The following is a 20,989-nucleotide window of genomic DNA, read 5'->3' as shown; positions in this document are numbered from 1 at the left end:
AAACTATATCATATTAGTAGTATCAGTTGTACTATCAACTTGATTTTCTCTGCCATATGTTTATTAAATAGAGAGTGCATAATATAATATATATAATATTAAAAACACATTAGGCTGTAAAGTTTTGCCTTGCGACGGACTCTTAATCCACGACGTTGGCCCCTAAGATTTTCCATTTCCAAATTCTCAGCCCCTAAAGGATATGGATCTCTTATAAAGTACGGAATGATGGAGAGCCCAAATAGCTAGGGGATTGCTGGGGTTTATGTAGCTCCCTTCTGAGCGGGCTTATTGCTTTCCTATGGTCTGAATTCACTCCAACCGCATTGGGTGCAATACATTAAGTTAATAAGATAAAAAAATCTACCTTTTATACATCATTAAACAAATTATTACATTTTAGATAACAGAATAATGTATTGTTTTTTTATGTTTAAGAATTTGAAAGATATAGGATGTACAAAGAATTGAATCTTAGATGCTATCAATAATTTTTATATAAAACGCCCTGACCATTTCTGGCATCAATTATAGAACTTAGGACATCATAGTTCCTTTACTTACTGATTTTCTTTTCGTAAGTATTTAGAAAGGAGCTCGATTGGAAAATGATAAATTTAAATTTCATAATAAAAGGATAATTAGATCATCGTTGATTGTCCATGTGCAATAAATAAAAGAAAAATGGTCCGAGGGAGGTAAAAAAAAAAAACTCGAATAGTAATTAAACTATGTAATGTAACCCAACGTTTTGACCCACTTTGCTGGGCTAAAAAAGATACAAACAACCAAAATGATGTGATAATGTACAAATAGATAACTTGAAATAAAAGTAAACTAAGGTGTGGCTAAATATTATTTAAAATATGTGAAAAGTTTTATGAAAATGAATTAAGTTTTATTAAAAGAACAGTGAAAAGGATAAATGAACAAGAATTATTAAAGGGTATTAGACACTTAATGACAACGGAAATAATAATATATAAAAGAGTAGATAAAAAATAAATAGAAATATACAGTACACACTAATAGATGGAAAAAGGGGAATAATAATAAAATAAAGTTCAAGAAAAAAAAATAATGAATAAGACACCCACCTTACTGAATGCAGTTAAACACAAAAATGAAGCTGAAGGCGGATGAGAAGAGAAACAGGATAGAGGAGTGGGAGGATCGGTGGTTAATAAATACGATGCATTTAAAAGCAAAAAGAAAATAAAAATCGATAAAATAAAAGATATCAAAATTTCCTCTTATTGTCTTTACTTTAAAATTATTTGGAGTCTTTTTGCTTTTAAAATAATTTAATTACTATTTGAGTTTTTTTTTATCACACCCTGACCATCTTCTTTTTATAAATAATTGTTATTAAAATCACACAGTTTAAGTTTGGTTGCATTCCCAAAGATAAACTCTCAATTAATAAGGAGGGACCTTCGCCCGCTGCAACCCCATATGTCAGAAAAAACGAGCTACGTTATACTAAAAAAAAATTGGCATATATAAGCCACTATGTAGAGTTCTGTTAGGCCCTTGCGTCATAAGTCATTCTGTTTTTTTCACATTTTTTTAAATTAATAGAATGAAAGTTGGAGTGATTGCAGTATATCTTCAAAGACCAAGGATTGTTATTATAGTTTTTTAAGGTCCATCATACCAATCGTTTTTCTCCTTACTTGTTCGATTGCTTTTGACCACTCCTGTTATGCTTGGAGTTGCTAACTTATGGTTGTTTGCGAGGTCTTATAAGAAGAGGGATGAGCGATGAGTTCATTAAAACAAAGGGTTGGCCATGACCCAGCCCCCTTCCTCTAATAGTGGTCCAGGCGCCGCCCGTCCTGTCTGCTTAGGAGGCTTAGCAGTGGTTGGTCGGTGCTGGGATTGTACTTAGGGTATTCGGTGATTGAAACAGAACGAAATACAAGATAATTGTTAACACTCGGATTTAACAAAAATTATTATATAATATTTTCAATTAATTTTTATTTTCATTTTATTTATGTGTGGTATACATAGTAAGGGAGAATATTACGATCGTGAAAAATTTCTAATTTACAATGTGATCTGTATTTTTGTATATGTATATATGTGCATGCCCATGCGTGTGTAAATAGCCTAGCTCAGAAATGGAAAGTTGTATGAATTAAAAAATACGAAATCAAGGTAGGCATATGCCTTGAATTTATTTAAGAAAATTTGTCACTGAAACTGACTAACCGGAATGGCTACTTTATGTCATCGATGATTCTTATTTTCTCTAAAATGGCTATAATGATTTTTATTAAACGTTTACCTTACGTTTGTATAAATCCCATGGGTTGGCGTGTATGGTTTGGAATTTAGAGGGAGCGAATGTAGTAAAAAGTGTGTATTTTATTAGTTTTGCCTGACATCACGAAAATTATTGTTTTTTGGTGAAATTAAAAGTATACTGTATTAAAAAACATTAAATGTCCTACCTGCGTAGGATCAAGGATATCTAGAATCGGTAATAGTCTTTGGAAACAAGATTTCCATAAGTTTATCTGGTCTCAGCTAACATCTGAAAAATTCAGTCGTTTACTGGCGCACGGTATGTTTCCTCTACAAGACCTTCATCAGTCCTTTTCTTACCTATAGATCGGAGACATGAATCCTTACAAGGGGTAATATCCTTCTTCGCATGTTCAGTGTAACAGTAAAGGTCGGAGGGAGATCTATGATATGTATGGGGATATGGATTTAACACATCATACTTGGAAGATTGCTTTGGGATGGACACATTGCCAGAACGCTGGAAAATGGTACTTCCATAAAGTTGCTCGACGGAAGGCTCGAGAGGAAGAAGAGATAGATGAGAGGATGTGCCATCCAGATTGCCTGAAATCTTTGGACATTCACAACTGGTGAATGACGGCATAAAATGTGGTCATCTGGTACAAAAGTATTGTGTAGGCCAAGTACAGCAAGTCCTGTAAATAAAATCGACCGATCGAAAGAGCCACTTTATAATATAGAATTGATTTTTCACATTATTCCTAATTTCTAAAAACCGGTACGTTAAAGTAAAATTTGATGGTTTTTAGTGTCAGCTAGGTGTTACTCTCTTTGAAATAGTTTGATAGGGGGTAAACGACCATTTTATTTTACAACTCTTCTCCTAAAGTACCTTTCTTTTTTTTATTTGAAACAATTAAATAGTACACATTGTTAGCAATAATAAAAAATGGACACATAAAAAATATTAAAGAATTTCATAAATAATTAAAACAGCAAAAAATGGAAAATTAATACATCCGATTCGAACCGGATAATCTGAGATTGCATGATCATCACCGATTGCATAAAGACTTAATCGTATTTTGTTAAACTGTTGTATTCTTGTAAGACGAAAAATTTATACTCGGTATTTCTACTTCTAGAAACCTTGAATTACGAATTTTATAGCAACAGAAAAATAAAAAAAATTAGGTGTAAGATTTTTTTTTTCTTCGGAAATCACAGAAATTGTGATAACTTTAACACGAGCCCACCAATCTACACAAAAGTTGGGGATTGTGGTTGGGTGGTAAGTGATTGTTGTGTGATGCGCGCACCGCACCAGTTTTTAATTTTAACTTTCCGAATAGTTAAGCATGTACTAACGTAGCGTGTAGTAACATGGAAATGGGTAATAAAGTAGATCACGTAATGGAAAAACCTTAAAATAAAATTTGGTTGGTATTTCATAAAATACTTTTAGGACAAGAACTGAAGGAGGGTTTTTGGTGTGTACTGATCGAGCCCGGACAGAAATAGCTTTCAATGGAAGACCTGTCGATATTGGTTCTCACAGTTAGGTCACAATCTCTATTAGTCTCATTCATAAAACTAATAGAGATTGTAACCCAAATCTTCATTCATAAAAAGGTTTATTATTAATGATCCGTATTAATCAAATGAAATGAATAATAGATTATTATTCTGGGATTAGGTCCTTTAGAACAATTATAAGGTAATTTTAATTTTACAATGATATATATTGACCAAAAACAGTGTGGCCACACTTAATTATAACTTATATTAAAATTGTATATAAATAATTTTAGATACAGAGAAAAAAAATTAACTGACTAAATACATAAAAAACAAAACAACGCTCTAGCATAATTAATATTAATTATTGGTGTGTTTTTGGGTAATGCCAATTTGTAGCCTTAATTCTGCAAAGTTAATGTTCATTTAAGATAAGTTAAAGTTTATCCATCTATAATGAAAGTATAATAGAATTTGGGTATATATATATATTTTAAATCTCCAGTTGTATTCCGATCTTATTGATGCTTGGCAAAACCTTTTAAAAAAGATAGACTAATAACTAATAAAGATATATCTAAGTTTTTAATCGTGTAGGATGCATGTACTTCCACCTGACTGGAAATGTGAACCTCAGCCACCATAGATCATTAACAATAAAATTTTATAGAACAACAAACACGCTATATTTCATAAAAATTTGTATTATATCCTGTCACTAATTTGAAAATAATTAAATTTTATACTAAACTCTACATTAGGTATCGAACTAAATCAAGTACACGCCACCGTGATATATTTTATACCAGAAAGGTCTCTGCCTTTCGCTCATTTGAGAATATTTCGATATTTATTAGATGTATAAGATCTTTAAACATTCAAATTTAAGTTTGTTAAAACGCACCGTGAAGGAGTTTGTAGTGATTATCTTTCTAGTTTTCCAAATTTCTGCCTAAATAAATTCACTGAATGTTGATTTTTCCGTAATTTGAAAAATGTTTTGTTCATTGAACAACTGTATCTTAAAAAGTTATTGACTCTTTTTAGTATTTAAATACACTACAAAGTAGTCTATAATAAAGATAGCAGTAGTAGTTTTCATGATGTTTGTCAAAATAAATTCAAAAATTTTTGATATTTCATTATTTGGACAATTCAAAATATTATATCTCAGGATTAATAACTAATCTAATATTATAATAGTACAGATATTATAAACATTAAACACTATTTTATATTTACTGTAAATATTGTAGCTTCTTTTTTGTTTAGATTTTTTTTTCTGTATCTAAAATTATTTATCTGCAATTTTAATATAAGTTATAATTATGTGCGGCTACAATGTTTTTGCACACTATTTTGTAATCTTAAAACTTCCTTATAATTGTTCTTAAGGGACCTGGTCTGAAAATAATAAACTATTTTTCATTTCATTTCATAATATATTGGCGCTTATATTTAAATAGAAATGTTCTACTTAAGAAATGTGCACTTTTGTTTTTTTTTCATTTTGGAGGCAGTTTTAAGGACATGGAGTACTGAATAGAAAATTAGTAAAACATTTATTTTTTTCTTGATAATAATGAATTCCCGGGTGTTTAGATGAGACAAGAAAGATAAGACTAAGTGAATAATCAAATTAAAATTGACTGGTTCCGACTCTTAACTGATCACCAGGAGGGTCGCAAACGTCGAAACAGTTTGGCCTAATGAAGACGGAAGACAAATGAAGGAGGTGGCAGCTTGGTCTATATTAGCTGCTCTGGAGATGAACTGTCTTCACGTATGTGTCCAAACTGTTGAGGCTTTAGTCTAGATCATCGGAGGCTTTGTTGGTATGGTAACATCCAAATCTAAAGACTACACTCCTATCATTTAAGTATTTCCTCCTACCAATACCTAAGATTAAATATTGAAAGGAAAGATTAGGATCTGATAAATAAATTATAACTTATTCTATCTTATTTATTTTTATCAATATTAAGATATTAATTAATCAGTTATTTACTAACAAGTATCGTATGTATAGTTTAAATGTTCATTGAATAGAAAAAAGTACCGACAGTTTTTTCACTAAGCATAAAATATGTACGTTTGCTTTAGTGACCGTATCGAGTATAATAATTTATGCGAAAATTAAAAAAAAAAAATCATGCTTCTCCTCCTTGACTGTCGATTTTTGACTTCTCTCGCGATTTTATGGCAAAAAGCCATTTTACCTCCTTCTACTGTAAAAATAAGGGAGAGTCATCTGTTTATAAATTTTTGCAAATTTCATCCTGAAGGTGATCACTTTACTTGTTTACTTTTAGCAATATTAAAATAAAGGTAAACAGATAGAAATCGCAATAATAAAAGATGACGCCTGTTAATGAGTGAATACTTTGTCCTTGGTTGCTTCAGATTATTTTTTTTCCCTTTTGCAGTGTATCCTCACCACAGAAGCTTTGTTCTTGGTTGCTTTAGATTAGTTTATCCTCACTACAGAAGCTTTGTTCTTGGTTGCTTTAGATTACTTTTTTTTCCAGTTTATCCTCACTACAGAAGCTTTGTTCTTGGTTGCTTTAGATTACTTTTTTTTTCAGTGTATCCTCACTACAGAAGCTTTGTTCTTGGTTGCTTTAGATTATTTTGTTCCTTTTCCAGTTTATCCTCACTACAGAAGCTTTGTTCGTGGTTGATTTAGATTACTTTTTTTTTCAGTGTATCTTCACTACAGAAGCTTTGTATGTAAGCAACAAAGATTTTTTTTATTCCGCAGAATTTGGCGTTAAACCTATAAGTTAGGTTCATATCTGCCGGTCTGTTGACAGATCGAAATCCATATCGTCACCTACTACTAATTACCATGAAATTTTCAAGAATTTCGTTGTTCAGTATCTTGGTGTTTTTATAAAAGTCCATCGACTGTTCCTTACGCATGCCTGTAAATTAAATCAAAGAAGGCTCAGTATCAATTTTATCAAACAGATTCCTTCTATCAATTTAAATTGAAATAATGTTTAAATTTATTGCTGTTTAGCTTTTTAATAGGGATGTATTGTCGTAGGGTTTAATTATATTTTGTTTTACTAAGCGTTTTCAATAACAAAAATTACACGATTCTATTAAATATGTTTTTGTATATATTTTTTTTTTTTTGTGAGTACAAAATCGAATAATCCGCAGTAAATATTTTATTTTTGTTTTTTCATATACTGTATTGGTGATTTTAATTTTATTACTTTTTCGAAACTTGTCGAACAATTGAAACATTAAATTGGTTTTCCTTACTCCCTTGTGTGCATTTGTGTACCGAATAGAAATGGTGAGAAAGGTTCAGAATCTATTTTATCATATTCATCAGATTTCTTTTAACAATTTCTATTTTATAAAATTGATTTATTGATATTTGCAACTTTATTAAAAATATATACAATAAGCAAATTTAATATTAGTTATACAATGATACAGACAGCTGGAAAATACCCCAGTGGAAAAACACCCATAAGTGGTTGGGAAGTTTATCAGCGAAGGATTAGTGTCTAGTTCTCGCCTAATAGGGAACATCGAGGTCCTAATGGATGGCTTGATTTGTGACAAAGTAAGGAGTTCTAAGTATTTGGATACGAGATGAATTCTATGGCTTAATGGACTTCCAAAGCTCTACTCCGTATGCCCAACTGGCCTTATATTCATATAGATGAGCCTTTAGTAATTAGTCGGAAGTTTAGACCGTCTAGTAAGTGTAATAGTCTTTTTTTAACAATTTAAATTAACATAAAGTTTAATTTTATTATTGTTTTGTCTTCAGATTGGGAAGTATCGTCGTATAAGGGTTTCATCAGGGTTCAATTATATTTTATTTTATTAATCTTTTTCAATTCCAAAATTACATAATTTAAGTAAATATTATGTTTTTATAACAAATATTTTTTTTTCTCTTTACGCCAAAAACTAACTATCAGTGGTAAATATTTTTATTTTGTTTTTCTTGTATTTTATGTTTAGCTTTGTAAGTACTATCTTTTTTTACATATCCAGTTTTATTATTAATTTTCGGAAAATGTTAAGTTATTATTTGCATTTAAGGTACAAATTAGAAATGTTGGTGAAGCTTTACTGATCTACTAGACAGAATTTTTCTTCTGGTTGTCTGTCCTTGTGGAACCCCATTCGTGAGATAAATGGGAAAAAACATCAGAAACCTCAGCAAATACTGTTCATGACAGTCAAGTCATTTTTCAGGTATAATTCCTCTCTCAACCAAATCCTCTTTATTTTCTCCTCTGAAAATTTCTCTTCGTTTTTCAGTGTTGTGTTTTAAGGCAGGATATTACGGTTGTTATTACTTCAGACAAAATAGAAAAAGAAAGAAAGGTTTTGTGGTATTTTTTAAAGAGGCCATAAATTAAATAAACTTAAACAACAATCATTTATTATCTTTTTTCAATGTTTTAAAACAAGATACGCCTTATAATGATAATGACGTTATATATTAAAATGTTCGGAGAGAGTTGCTTTGAAGCCAGATATTTACGTCCTTTGAAGTTAGGGAATATCCAACAAAGGATAATGAAGTTGGGGCCGGGCTTACCTTTTGCTCTCCCTCTGCAGGCAAAACAGTCAAAATTAGAAATTATATTTCTGTTTATGTAATATTCTAGGGAGTGCTCGAAGAAATATCCTGGTGGCCGAAACAAAACATTTATGATTAGGTGGTGTTAATTAATTTAGAATAACCGGGCTATGGAACACTGTAGATATGGATGTAAACTTTATTGAATTAGGTGGACTTACTCCGTTCTTCAGGTTATTCTCCCTTCATTTCTTCATTTCTCTCTCCCTTGCCTCCCTTGGAGCCACTCCAGGCTGTCTACTCACTCATTGTAGATGATTACTAATAAGTGAACAAAGAAAAAAAAAAAGGGACTGCTGGTGGCAAAAGAAAGTGGCTCTCTCATGCCCAAAGAGTTCTCACCATAGAGAGCACTGGAGTAGGTGAGTTTTGGCTGTTAGCCTCATAGGGCGCAGGTAGTAGTGCCTACATTGTGTGAGGCCCCAATACATTTCAGACATTCGGTTACCTTAGGTCACCCGAAAAACTCTAGATGATGGTTCTAACTAAATATTTTATTCATCATACGTATAACTATGCGTATAATGATTGGCTGATTCACTGCAATTTAAAGTTACATTAATTAAATTATTGAATTCATTCTTGAAAAACGACTTACCTGTACAGTTCACTGGTTGGTGTAAGGTCTTCCGTGTCAATGCACCTGCCGAAAGCACCATCTGCAAGAACGATTTTTTAGGTAATAGTAAACTATATAATATTTTTATTTATTGAATAATAATAATACAACCTGCAAAAACCAAAAGCTATGAGTATTATACCTATAGGTGTTCGTTCATATTGCGTAAGCAGGGAAAAATAATAAAATAAAAATATAATATTAATACAGAAATATGGGAGCTATAAAAAAAGTAAAAATATACAATAACACTAATTAAATAATATAAAATAAAGATAGATTAAATAAAGTAATTCTATATCAATATGCTTTCACACCTATATACAAAATTTACATTCTGCCAAGGGAACTCAAAACCAAGCTTAGCCGCTCTTTTGAGAAAGGTAAAACATGACTACAATAGATTCTAGTTTTTTCTTTCAGCCTCGTAACAAGTATTGAAAGCCAGTGAAGACTGAGTTAAAATTTTAATTTTATTATGAATAGAATATACTTAACAAAAATTGGTAATGTCCACACATTACTATATCCAATAACGGATACTAAGACGCATTACCATAATTTTCAATGAAGTAATCATGAGTGTTAACGTACATAAACGATGAAAAAACTAATGAACCCCCTTCATTGAAGAATTGATCTGCTTTAGAATGGTGGGAAAAGTAGTATAAGTCGGAGAATGGCCGAAATATTTTAGGTTTTACTGGAGTAAAGATTTTAATTTCTACACTATGTTTTTTTTTCTTTCAAAACTGCTTTTCTTACTGTTAGTATTAGTAAATGTTTACAAGATTTGGAGTGAGGTAGGCTAGATTCCTCCTAATTATTTTTGGTATAATGATCTCCTTGAGATTCGAACGTCGTCCTACATAGACAAATGCTTCTTCAGCGCTGTAACAGGTTACATTACAACACAGTAAAATAAATTACAAAAACTAATTATCCAGGGAGACTGATAATAATAGCATAAGTCAAAATTCCAAATTGTTTCGAACTGAGTGCAAAACATTTATCCTATATAGGTCACTTCCTAACTTATACTAGTTTCACTACCGTCTCCAGATAATTACAAAAGTTTTTGTTATGTATTTTTCAAACCAGATTTTAACTGAAAGATCCACGCAGTTTTTAAATTATTCTGCAGGTTGTTACATACTTTAGCTATTTTCTGACATTCACTACTGTCCTTGGCCTCTCGAGTTGTTGAGAGAGATAGTTATAGCATTGAGGGACTCATATACACAGAGTTATTGTTTACGTACAGTGTAGTTATTAGCGATGGATGTTCCTACGTTTTGAGAACTCAATGGCAGTATGACCTTATAATTGATGGTATATTTATTCAAAAGAATCCGTTAGTAATTTAATTTGATGTTTCGCCGATTGATTCCTATCCTCATGATTTAATTTACAATATTTATTATTTCGGGAATCACTTAATAAGCGGTAAGGTGGCTCAGGGGATAAGGCGTGTTACTTACTCCAAGTACCCGTATTTATCAGTCGTGAGTCAACCCTGTCGATTCGAGAGTCCCCTGGAGTCCATCCAGCCCCATGAAGATTTTATTGGGGGAAAATCATCTGTACACAAACGTTCAAGAAAAAAGTACTTCCTTTCAAAATATTGAACCCTTTGCTCTTTATAAGTTGTAGTCGTCCATAAAGATCTCACATTAACAATAATTGAGAAGTTTCTTTTCAAAAGTTAGTATATCCACTTTTGTAAAATTATTTTAAAATTTTTATTAAAATTATACGAAAGTAACTCATGTAGATAACTTAAATTTTTTATTAAAAATGTTCATTGTAACAGCTATTTGAGAAGAAAAAATTTAAATGTTGAAATAAATTGAATAATTTCTGTATTATTTGTTAAAAAAAAAAACTTTTACTATTGAGAGAAAAGGGGGTATATTAACTTTTTATAGAAAACCTCTTGATTTAATTTTTTTTTCAATCCTATAAATTAGTAAATTAATTAATTCCAAATATCATATTATTATGTACAAGGTACACATCCGCATAATGTTTTATTTAGTCAATTCATTAAAATCCTATTTAAAAGTAGATTTGTTATTATTAACGGCTTTGGCATTTAACACAGAGTAGTAGCAGTTGTTTATTTAATAGGAGATAGTGATTAATCCATGAAAATAAAATCCGTCCCACGCAAAGAGCTTTTAATTTGGCCATCTCTCCCTAAACAGAGTCCACTTTAGTCCCTAAGCCGTGGTACAATGAACGAGCGGCCTCGACAACACGCAATGTTGCTATTTCGTTGACGTAATTCTGAAAGAAAAATAGCTGGTTTTACTTCTAGGAGCGATTTTATACCAGAAATCATGGAATGCAATTGAAGAAACAATAATCTTTGTTCGTTATAAAATTTTACTTTGTAAAGATTAATTATTTTTCAAATCAGTGTAATAAAAAATGAAAAAAAAAACTACCTGAAACAATTGAAAATAGCTCCTAAATAAAAAAATTATCAGTATTAATATCTAACGACACACATGTATAGAATCAATAATAAATAAATACATTAATATAATTGATCCTTATAATTTTTATACATACTTGACGAAAATGGGATTGGAATGAACCAGTTCTTCTTTTAATCCTCATATTCGTAACTAAGTAGATATGCGAATTAAATAACATAAAAATCAGTGAAGACTAAAATGAGTTTATTCTAACATATTTACAAGAACTACATGTTACTTTCACTGTTACAGAGTGTCTCTCTTCTTCTTTAGTTATCTAGTCTAGGAAATATATATGTACACTTGAGAAGAGGGGGTAGGAAGAATAGTGAAATAGGAGAAGGGGCTTGGACCAATCAGATAATTTAGGAAATTAGGCTGAGCCTAGAGAGCCTATGAAATTAGAAGTAAATATCTGGGAGGGGGAAAGAGGCGTGACTAGAAACAGTGTGTGAGGCTTCCAAGAAATTGGGGTAAGAGTCATGATCTTGTGAGAACTAACTTTCATGTGTTAAACATAAAATAGACTGATGCAAGTCCATTGTGAGATGACAGCATGTACCTGCCTAAGTGTCAGCCCTTGCTATTGATACAGGATACTAAGAGCTTGAAAGGGCTGTTAGAAGGGTCTCTGGGGCCTCCTTAGAACCTAGTCGTTTTTATTGGGTTCCTTTTTTCTATAAAATTGTAAGAGAATGTGGACATATGCAACCATATGTCTTAAGTGACATAGGTTCTGTTGGGCAACGGGAAATTGTTTAAATTTATAATACCGGTTCCTTAACTTGCGAATGAGAAAGAGAAATTGTTAGTGTCATATGAGAAGTCGAAAAACCTGATAATTTATGAAGGCGCAGTATATGAAGAACACATTGTAGTACATTCCATTCATTGAGGGATTGACATCGTAACCAAAACTTTACTCTATTATCAATGAAAAAGGAAAGGAAGGTCTCTCTTTGATGAAAGAGAAAAACTGTTGCAAAATTATAAGAGAAACAATAAGAGAAACGAATGCAACTGGTTAAAGCCCTTTCCTCCATTGTAGACTGATCGGTACGGACAACAGGAACAATGATTGAGGTTCTTGCGATATCCCAATTGTTGATAAAGAAACTAAAATTAATAACATTGGCCAAGAGACATGATAAACGATGCCTACGCTGACAGCTACCTTTCACCGAGAGGTCGTTTGGTTAGGGCACATAAATCATAGCTCAAACGGCCCATAAATAATCATGGTCTTGCTCAGCCCGTATGGAACATTTGCCATTACTTGTCAACTATATATCATCTCTGCATTGTCTTGTTTTTTTTTTTTTGTTTTTTTTTTATGAAATGAGGAATATTATATCGAAAAGAATACACTATTAAAATTATTCTGGATCCAATACTCAGTATTCAGTACCAAATTACTCAATATGAATTAGATAATTTAATAAAAACAAGATCTTTTATAAGTAGTTGTAGGAAACCTTTGAAGTATCCGTGAATATTCTTCTGGTAGGTTTATTGTTATATGACATAATTTTGAGTAGTATGTCTATTGAGTTTAATTTAGAAGACTAAGCTTTGAAATAACTGTGTCAAAATGATTTTATACTAGCATTAAATACTTTAGAAACTTAAGGGTAGTAAATTCTTTCGTTTTTATTGCAGCAGAACTCTAGAAAAGTAATTAAATTACAAAATTTTATATGAAGTTTGGATCAATTTAGTGAGACCAGAGCTGGTATAAAATATTTTAATAATAGTTTTAAAATGTAGTATTTATTATTTATTTTTTAACATCAAAACTGTTACACGTTTTAATTGAGATAAAAATCAGTGAACGTCTCGTACTACGTATGACAATGTCACGAGAAGTAGTAGAAGGAGCAGTATCCAGTGGCACTTCCTCCATGTGTGATATAAGATTTAATTATTAGATCCCTCATCCAGTTCCTCTTCACTCTTCTTAGGACGCTATCGGCTCTGATTATAATGGCATTTATGAGAGTGTTCTAATATCCTTTTAGTTTGTCACAGAATCGTTTGTAGCAGGTCCGTTCGTTAACAGTTAGTATATAAATTTACGTTGATAAATTACTATAAAGCTTTTGTAATTGTCCTGATTTTTGTATCGAATAATACACGATATTATAATTAGTAGGGGCTCAATATGTTTAAGGAAAAACTTTTTCACTTTCCAAATATTAGAAATGCTTTGTATTTAAATTACAAGATAAGTCTATTTTTTTAGAATTTATTTTCTGTACTAAAAATATATTTTTGTATTTTAGAATGATAACTTAGATACTTTTTTTTTATTTTTGGCCATGTTTCATTGAAGACCGCAGTAGGAATGTGAAGATTTATTTTTCGGTGCCGCCATGAAATAAATATTATAACTAACTGTTCCAGACGGGCATCGAACTCACAAGGTTCTCAAACAGGCTCTGTGGAACCTTGGCCCAACATATTTGAGCATCGCATTCTATTTTTTCTTTTCTTCCAAAAAAAAATATTTTCACGATTACAAACAATGTATTTTAGAATTATATATTTTCAGTTTTCACTTAAACAGTGAAAACGGATATATTAGTAGTTTTTATTATTATTTTCCGAAAAAAAAATTCTTTTTATGACTTTTACTTGATTTCATCATTGAACAACATTTTAAGGCATTTTGCCAGTTATCAAGTTCTTTGTTCTACAAATGAAATAGTGCACAATCAATATTTTTAAAATGATAAAGAAGTATAAATATGTAAGTTAAAATTGATTATTAGTTATACAACTACAACTATATATCGATGGCTTAGTCACTAGCTTTAGAAAAATAATTTGAAAAGTTGTTATTTATCTAAAAGAGAGAACCTTTAATAGTACTGTTTCTAAGTTCGCGGGAATGAAGTTAGCACCATTGTGAAGTAAGCCATCGATATTTACTATTTACACGGAAATATAATTTTATATTTACACAACTAATTTTACAATTACACATAAATTGGTTTAATTAAAAATTTGTGGTTGGTTCAAACAAATTGATGTAGTAATTATTACTATTTCATTATTTAACAAAAAAATATTTATAAATCCGTAATTTTTCTAAAAAAAAAAAAAAATAGCACAAATATATTTTATTTTTAATTATTTAAAATGTGAGGTTTATTATTTTTTAAAATATTTTATCTGAAAACCAGCCTGGATCTGGTTGGTACGACGATTAAGGCGCTGAGACGTTACTCGACCTGCTTCACCGTAGTGTTGTGCGGTATTGTAAGCCATTACTCCTGAGAAAGATCTCTGAGACCTGATCAAATTAAAATGTTTTGTAAATACGTTTCCCTTCGATTTTTTTTTTAAATGAGATTATCCTTCAAAATAAAAAAATGAATGTAAAATATTTTTTCTGAAAAGCAAGTTTAGTATGTTATAGACTAAATGGCATAACAATTTTTTTTTTTTAAATTATCTTCTGTATTAAATATTTATTATTATTTTAAGTTATTTCAATGTGTTAATTTTTTTTTAGAATATGATTAAAGTACATACTTAATAGTGTTAGTAAAGAAATAAATATTGTGATTAAAATCACTTGAATGGTTTTTACCAATTTTTGTAATAATCTTTTTATTTTTTTTTTTTTTTAAAGAAAAATTTACAGATGACATACCTTAACATTTTATATATTTTTTATAATTAAGAAGTTTATTGTAGCTAGTTTTAAAGGTTTTGACTGAAAATACAGTTACTTTGAGGATGGATAATTTCCCATCACATTATTGTTTTACTAAAATGGAGGCTTATGTCAGCTTCTTCTGAAAGAGACCTTAACTTAATTAGTATGGCCTTAAAACATGTTAAACAATAAAGTTTTTCTAAAATTGGAAGATCCGTGGACCAATATGAAGATGAACAAAAATAAAAGCGAGGATAATTGATGATTTTATGGGAAAAAAAGATTATTATGTTAAACTTCTATTATTTAGCCGCTTGTAAGTTTTCAAATCTTAGTAACAAATATAAATTCTACTCATTTGTTAAGAATATTTTGTCTAGCTTACGTCTAAGCTGCAATTTCAAATTATTATCTTAAATAGTTTTTTTTTTTATTATTTCCTGTTAAACAAAACATACAAAATCTAGCATTATCTATTAGAAGTTATTTGTTTCTTTTAATATCTACTTTGACTTACCTAATATAGCTAAAATCTGCGGGACACCCAATATATGTATATGCATGAAATAATTATCTTAAAGTGCTGTTATTTTCATTCAAGATACTTTACAAAAAGCATTTTAATGGTTCTAATTCATAATAATTAAATGTATTTAGTTCTGAGATGTGCACAATGTTCTTTTTCATTCATATATATCATTAATAATAACAAATCACAAACTTGATAATAACACGGAAACCACTCCATTTGATCCAGATTGAAGCGCTCTCACTCAGTCCCACTAGCTTTCAATACCAGTTACGTGAGAGAGAAGCACTGGGATCTCTTGGAGTCCTACTTTGTCTTCCACATGAGGGTAGCAAAGCTTGTTTCGGAGTTCTTGAGGCTGAATGTAAATATTTTACATAGGTGTGAATGTGTGTCAGATGTATTTACTTTATTTTTTAATGTTCTTTATCTTACGTTATTATTATTTAATCAGTTTTTATTTATTGATATCATATATGTATTTTTTTAAAAATTTACTTAGTATTATTATCATTATACAATTTGCTTCTTTCTTTCACATGTGGTGTTCATGAATATTTAGAGCTCTAAATCTTATTGCTCTTAATTGAGGCAGCTTGTATTATCATTCATTAATAAAGAAAAACAATTTATCTTTACCACCATAATGGTGAAAAACTGAAAATCTAATCACGATACCTAATCTGTTTTACATGCTAAATCATTTTCATTAAACCTCCCTGAAAATATTTTCCGTGCCAAAAAAGAACTTTTCATCAACTAGTTATTTTTTCTTTTTAATACTAAATGTTGTTTCCATTATGTATCAAAAACAGATTTACAGATAATTGAGTTTAGCTCGGCCCTTGGTCGAAAAGACAGGAGGGCCTTGCCCGCTGTCATTACCAGCTAATTGGAAAATTAAAAGGTTTTTTTGTTCCTCAGCTAATCCTGTTTTGTATTCTTTGAAATTTATCGCTTAACAACAATAATTATCTTTGTTTTTATTTTAATTTTTGTTCTGATCTTCAAAGTACATATTTTATATATATTTTTTATAACATTATCTGAACTTGTGTAAATCACAATTTTCAACCTCTAACGTGAGCACCAATCATTGGAAAAAATAAGAACTATTTCGCTCCTTTTAGTCTATTTTTATAATTAAATAATTTTAAATATGGAGGCTCTTTTTTACCTCCGAAATATATTTATAAGTAGTATTCAATCACCGCAGTCTGAGATTAATCAAAATCTGCAGTAATTGAATTTTATAAAAACTGGCTAAGGATTTTTCATGGAGCGTATTTGATGGATTTAAATCATAAGATACATAGTGAATCATAGCTCAAGTATGGATATACCTATATTCTTGTGTAATTCTGACAGTTGGTTATGTTTGGTTTGACCAAAAGTTGTTACAATTAGTATTAGTTTGGTTAGTTGAATTTTGATTGTTGAATACATGGACTCATAAAGATTAATGAATGAAATTACAATAACTTGGTGGTTGACCTGGATGATTTATCCTGAGGACTTCTTCTGCTGTCTTCAATTCTCTCATCCTGATTCCGTTCCCTGCCTGGCTGAGTTGAATTAACTAGGCATTGTTGACTACAGTCAAAATGAAGTTGTCCTAGAGTAATCTAAGTTCATGCATACAACCAGTGATGAAGTTAGGTTACTGTATGTCTACTTCATTTCTTACTCATTCTGGTACCTCTTCACTTGTTCATTGAGAACTTACTACTTCTTGTTTCTCTCACTAGATGGCAGAACTTTGAACTGCCGTTGAATGGGTTTCCTTAAACAAACCGCACACCTAAATTAAGCTAGGCTAATTTATAATAAACAAAGTTGGTTACAGGCAAACAGGACATGGTTTTATATTGCATTACATGAGTTGTGAAATGATTTAGAATATTATTCATACTGACATTCTGATTTGTTTAGAATTGACTGAAAATTGGGTGTGCACAATCACCTAGTAATAAATAGTATCTATAATGATTTATTACTTTCTTTGCAATACAAAATGACATACAAATACCAATCAAAACTCAAATGTAGTACTCAAAGTTGCAGTCTGTTGAAAACCTTTGGTCATTTGTCAGGAGGTTTTCTAGGTGTTGGTAATGCATGTAATGATGTTATAGTCAGAGGTTTTGCATTGGATAGTGGCTCTAAATGATCCGAGTCTTTATCCAGCGTGATCTGAGCAGCGGGGTATGACTGAGTTTCTAAAACTCCGGCTGCTGATTTCGCACCGCCCACCAAGATAATTCCAACCTCATACGCCACAGATGGTAGCGATGAAGTATCCTTCCTAAGCATAGGTTCCATCATAAAGGAGATGAAGCTCAGTTTCACATTAAAACAAGGCATGTTACTTGGTTCTTGGTCTTTAGAAGCTTGTTCGGCAAAATCATCTTGTGAAAATAAACTTTGCTGAGATGGATGAGGAGCTAAAGAGTCCTTTTGTATTTGCATATTTCCAGAACTAAGAGGTTCATCCTTCATCATGTGAAAATAAACTTTGCTGAGATGGATGAGGAACTAAAGAGTCCTTTTGTATTTGCATATTTCCAGAACTAAGAGGTTCATGGCTGAAAGACTGGTGGAAGTGTTGAGATGAATGAAATCATCGATCTAACATTACAATTGTAAGATGGTTCAATGTTAACAATTAGCTACAACTCTTGCATTCTTTACGTGGTTAATTCTAGTTAATGATAGGCACATAGCTGAAATTATAATTATTCAATCACTTGTTAGGAATAGTTTCAACAATAAACATTGTTACCTCTTATATAATTGCTTTTTCTCAAAGGAGAAACAAACCTTCAATATAGACGTAATGATACATTTTGAGATAAATGTGTAAATGTCCAGCTATGTAAAACTATTAATTTAGAAATTACATTAAAAACAAACTAGGTTTTAAGAAGGAGATTATAACAAACATTTAGAGAGTTACATAACAAAGAACAGTTTTAAATAATGAATTATAGTAATAAAATATTAAACATAACATTTCATATTATAGGTTAAAAAAGAATAATCAGTTAGCAAATCAATAATGTAGCTAACTAACTACTATTCAAATGAATTAAATTCATATTATAAATAATGACAATTCAATATTTGTCTGAAGAGTGTAAATTTGTTTACAATCTTGGAAAACCTATTTGATCAGTTTGGATAATTAAAGTATTGTGGCTAAGTGAGGTCGTTTTGTTTAGCACTTCTAAGTGGTTAGCCATTTTGTAAATGATAACTGATATGAATTTTACATTAGAATTCATAATAAATTGTTGATAAAATAATATGAATAAATAAATGAATGCAGCTTTTATTATGAAATATCCTTGGCACTAAGGACCACTTGTTTAATTTAGGCCGATTATTTTAACAATTTAGGAAATAAATTGAAATATATCCTAAGCACGGTGGACGGTTCAATCATCCCAGTCTGAGATAAATCAAAATCTGTAGTGATTGATTTTTATAAAAAAACTGGTTATGGATTTTTACTGGAGTGTATTTGATGGATTAAAATCATAATATACATAGTGAATCATAGCTTAAGTATGGATATACCTATATTCTTGTATAATTCTGACAATTGGTTATGTTTGGTTTGACCAAAAGTTTTGGTTAGTTGAATTTTGATTGTTGATTACATGGAATTATAAAGATTAATGAATGAGATTACAATTACTTGGTTTTGATTTATCCTCAGGACTTCTGATGTGTTCAGTTCTCTCATCCTGATTCCGTTCCCTGCCTGGCTGTGTTGTATAAACTAGTCACTCATCCTGAGTGATAGTAGACTACCAGTAAAATGAAGTTTCATTTATCACTCATTCTGGTACCTCTTTACTTGCTCATTGGATACTTACTACTTCTTATTTCTTCCACTAGATGGTGGAATTTTGAGCTGTCATTCAATATGTTACTTCCTTAAACAAGTTGCAAATCAAAAATTAAAAAAGACCGTTTTTTCACTCCCTTATCACATCCGACCTCCTAGGTAAGGCACTTTATTAAATTAATTTTCGAGCTATAATTGATTATTTAAATTCACTAGCTGATTTAGTCAGCTATAACATGAGGATACATTTAAAAGTACATACATCCATTAAAATATATGCCTCATTATTTACTGTCGTAAAAAGAAATAGAATAAAACTTTACATCCAGACTTTTTTCTTTTACTCTCTCATTTTCTTTATTTATATTTATATCCGCTTTTGTCATATGCATTTTCGATAATCAGTTGATTGCCTGACTCTTACGTTAATTAAAGAAATAATATGTAAGGCTACCTGTTCTCTGGCATTCCTTACTTTCTCATGTTGACAGGTCCTTCATCCACGTTCTTTTTAGTTGTATAGGGGTGTTTACTGTTCCAGTAATTTTTCGTGGAAACGTTTGTAGTAAGTTCGTACGTATTTAGTGACCGTTGGAATTTTTAAGTCTTGTTACATACGTACATATGGTGCTTTGGTGATGAGTCGTTATGTATTGGAAAGATTGTAGTTTTTGATGTGGGTCAGTTTAGCGAATCCATAAATTTTGTAGTCCTTATGTCCAAACTGGTTTTAGTAAGTATGCGTATGTACTTAATTTTTTTCTTGTTTTTAATTTGGAGTTTCATCTGAGTAGCTAACGCAATTGATTTTGTTTGAGGTTTAGTGAATGACCTTTTTTAAGTCCGGGGTGTTGCATTCTGTCTGTTCTTAGGATAAAAGTAATATGTTGAGATTTTACATTTTTTAGACGTATCTTCCTTAGTCAAGTAGCCTTCGTAATTTATGTTGTAAGTTTAGCGAGAGTTTAGTAAGTTTAGTATCTAGTAATTAGGCTGTGTGAGTGCAGGTGTATTTAGTGCCTCAGAAGGCTCTTCGAAAGAAGGATTTAAACTAGGGAATGGTCAAAGCTCGTATTTACGGTCTTGTGTGCTGTTTATAATCCTTTAGTTATGAAGAAGTCAAGTAAACCAGGAGATTTACGGCTAGACGTAGGACAGTAAGTGGAAGAGTTAGTAGTTGATATATCAAATGACAGTTCATCAAGAGCACACGCTAAGTCTCTTCCTCTAGTGTTACATAATCTCGAGAGTAGAGAGAATATGGGCGAGCTGGGGCGTTTTTTTGAGGAGGGAGTTCCTCGACTTACCGCCAGAGCGCTGTTAGTTCAGACGGTGTCCGCTAGATAGTAGTGAGAATACGGGCGAGCTGGGGCGTCGATTTGAGGAGCCAATCAGAAGCCAGCATTTTGATGACGTCACACATGGCGGGAGATTTGAATTCAAATATTC

At 31.0% G+C, this 20,989-nt stretch overlaps 1 protein-coding gene and 1 long non-coding RNA gene across 5 annotated transcripts in view; one reads left to right on the top strand and one right to left on the bottom strand.

The window, feature by feature from the left end:
• IA-2 (tyrosine phosphatase IA-2) overlaps window positions 1–20,989 on the bottom strand; it is a 174,449-nt gene that overhangs the window by 62,315 nt on the left and 91,145 nt on the right. For all 4 annotated transcript variants that reach the window (XM_067047475.1, XM_067047477.1, XM_067047476.1 and 1 more), the window contains exon 4: window positions 8,991–9,051. In XM_067047475.1, the coding sequence (XP_066903576.1) occupies window positions 8,991–9,051 (61 nt within the window). The remainder of the gene's footprint in view (window positions 1–8,990; window positions 9,052–20,989) is intronic.
• Window positions 1–20,989, top strand: part of LOC136795776 (uncharacterized) — a 117,051-nt gene that overhangs the window by 33,889 nt on the left and 62,173 nt on the right. The window lies entirely within an intron of this gene.

This window comes from Halyomorpha halys, unplaced genomic scaffold (assembly GCF_000696795.3).
Source record: "Halyomorpha halys isolate HHAL.00 unplaced genomic scaffold, Hhal_1.1 Scaffold482.1, whole genome shotgun sequence".
Taxonomy (NCBI): domain Eukaryota; kingdom Metazoa; phylum Arthropoda; class Insecta; order Hemiptera; family Pentatomidae; genus Halyomorpha; species Halyomorpha halys.
The sequence above is the reverse complement of the archived record's forward strand: the minus strand, read 5'-3'. Positions and strand labels throughout refer to the sequence as shown.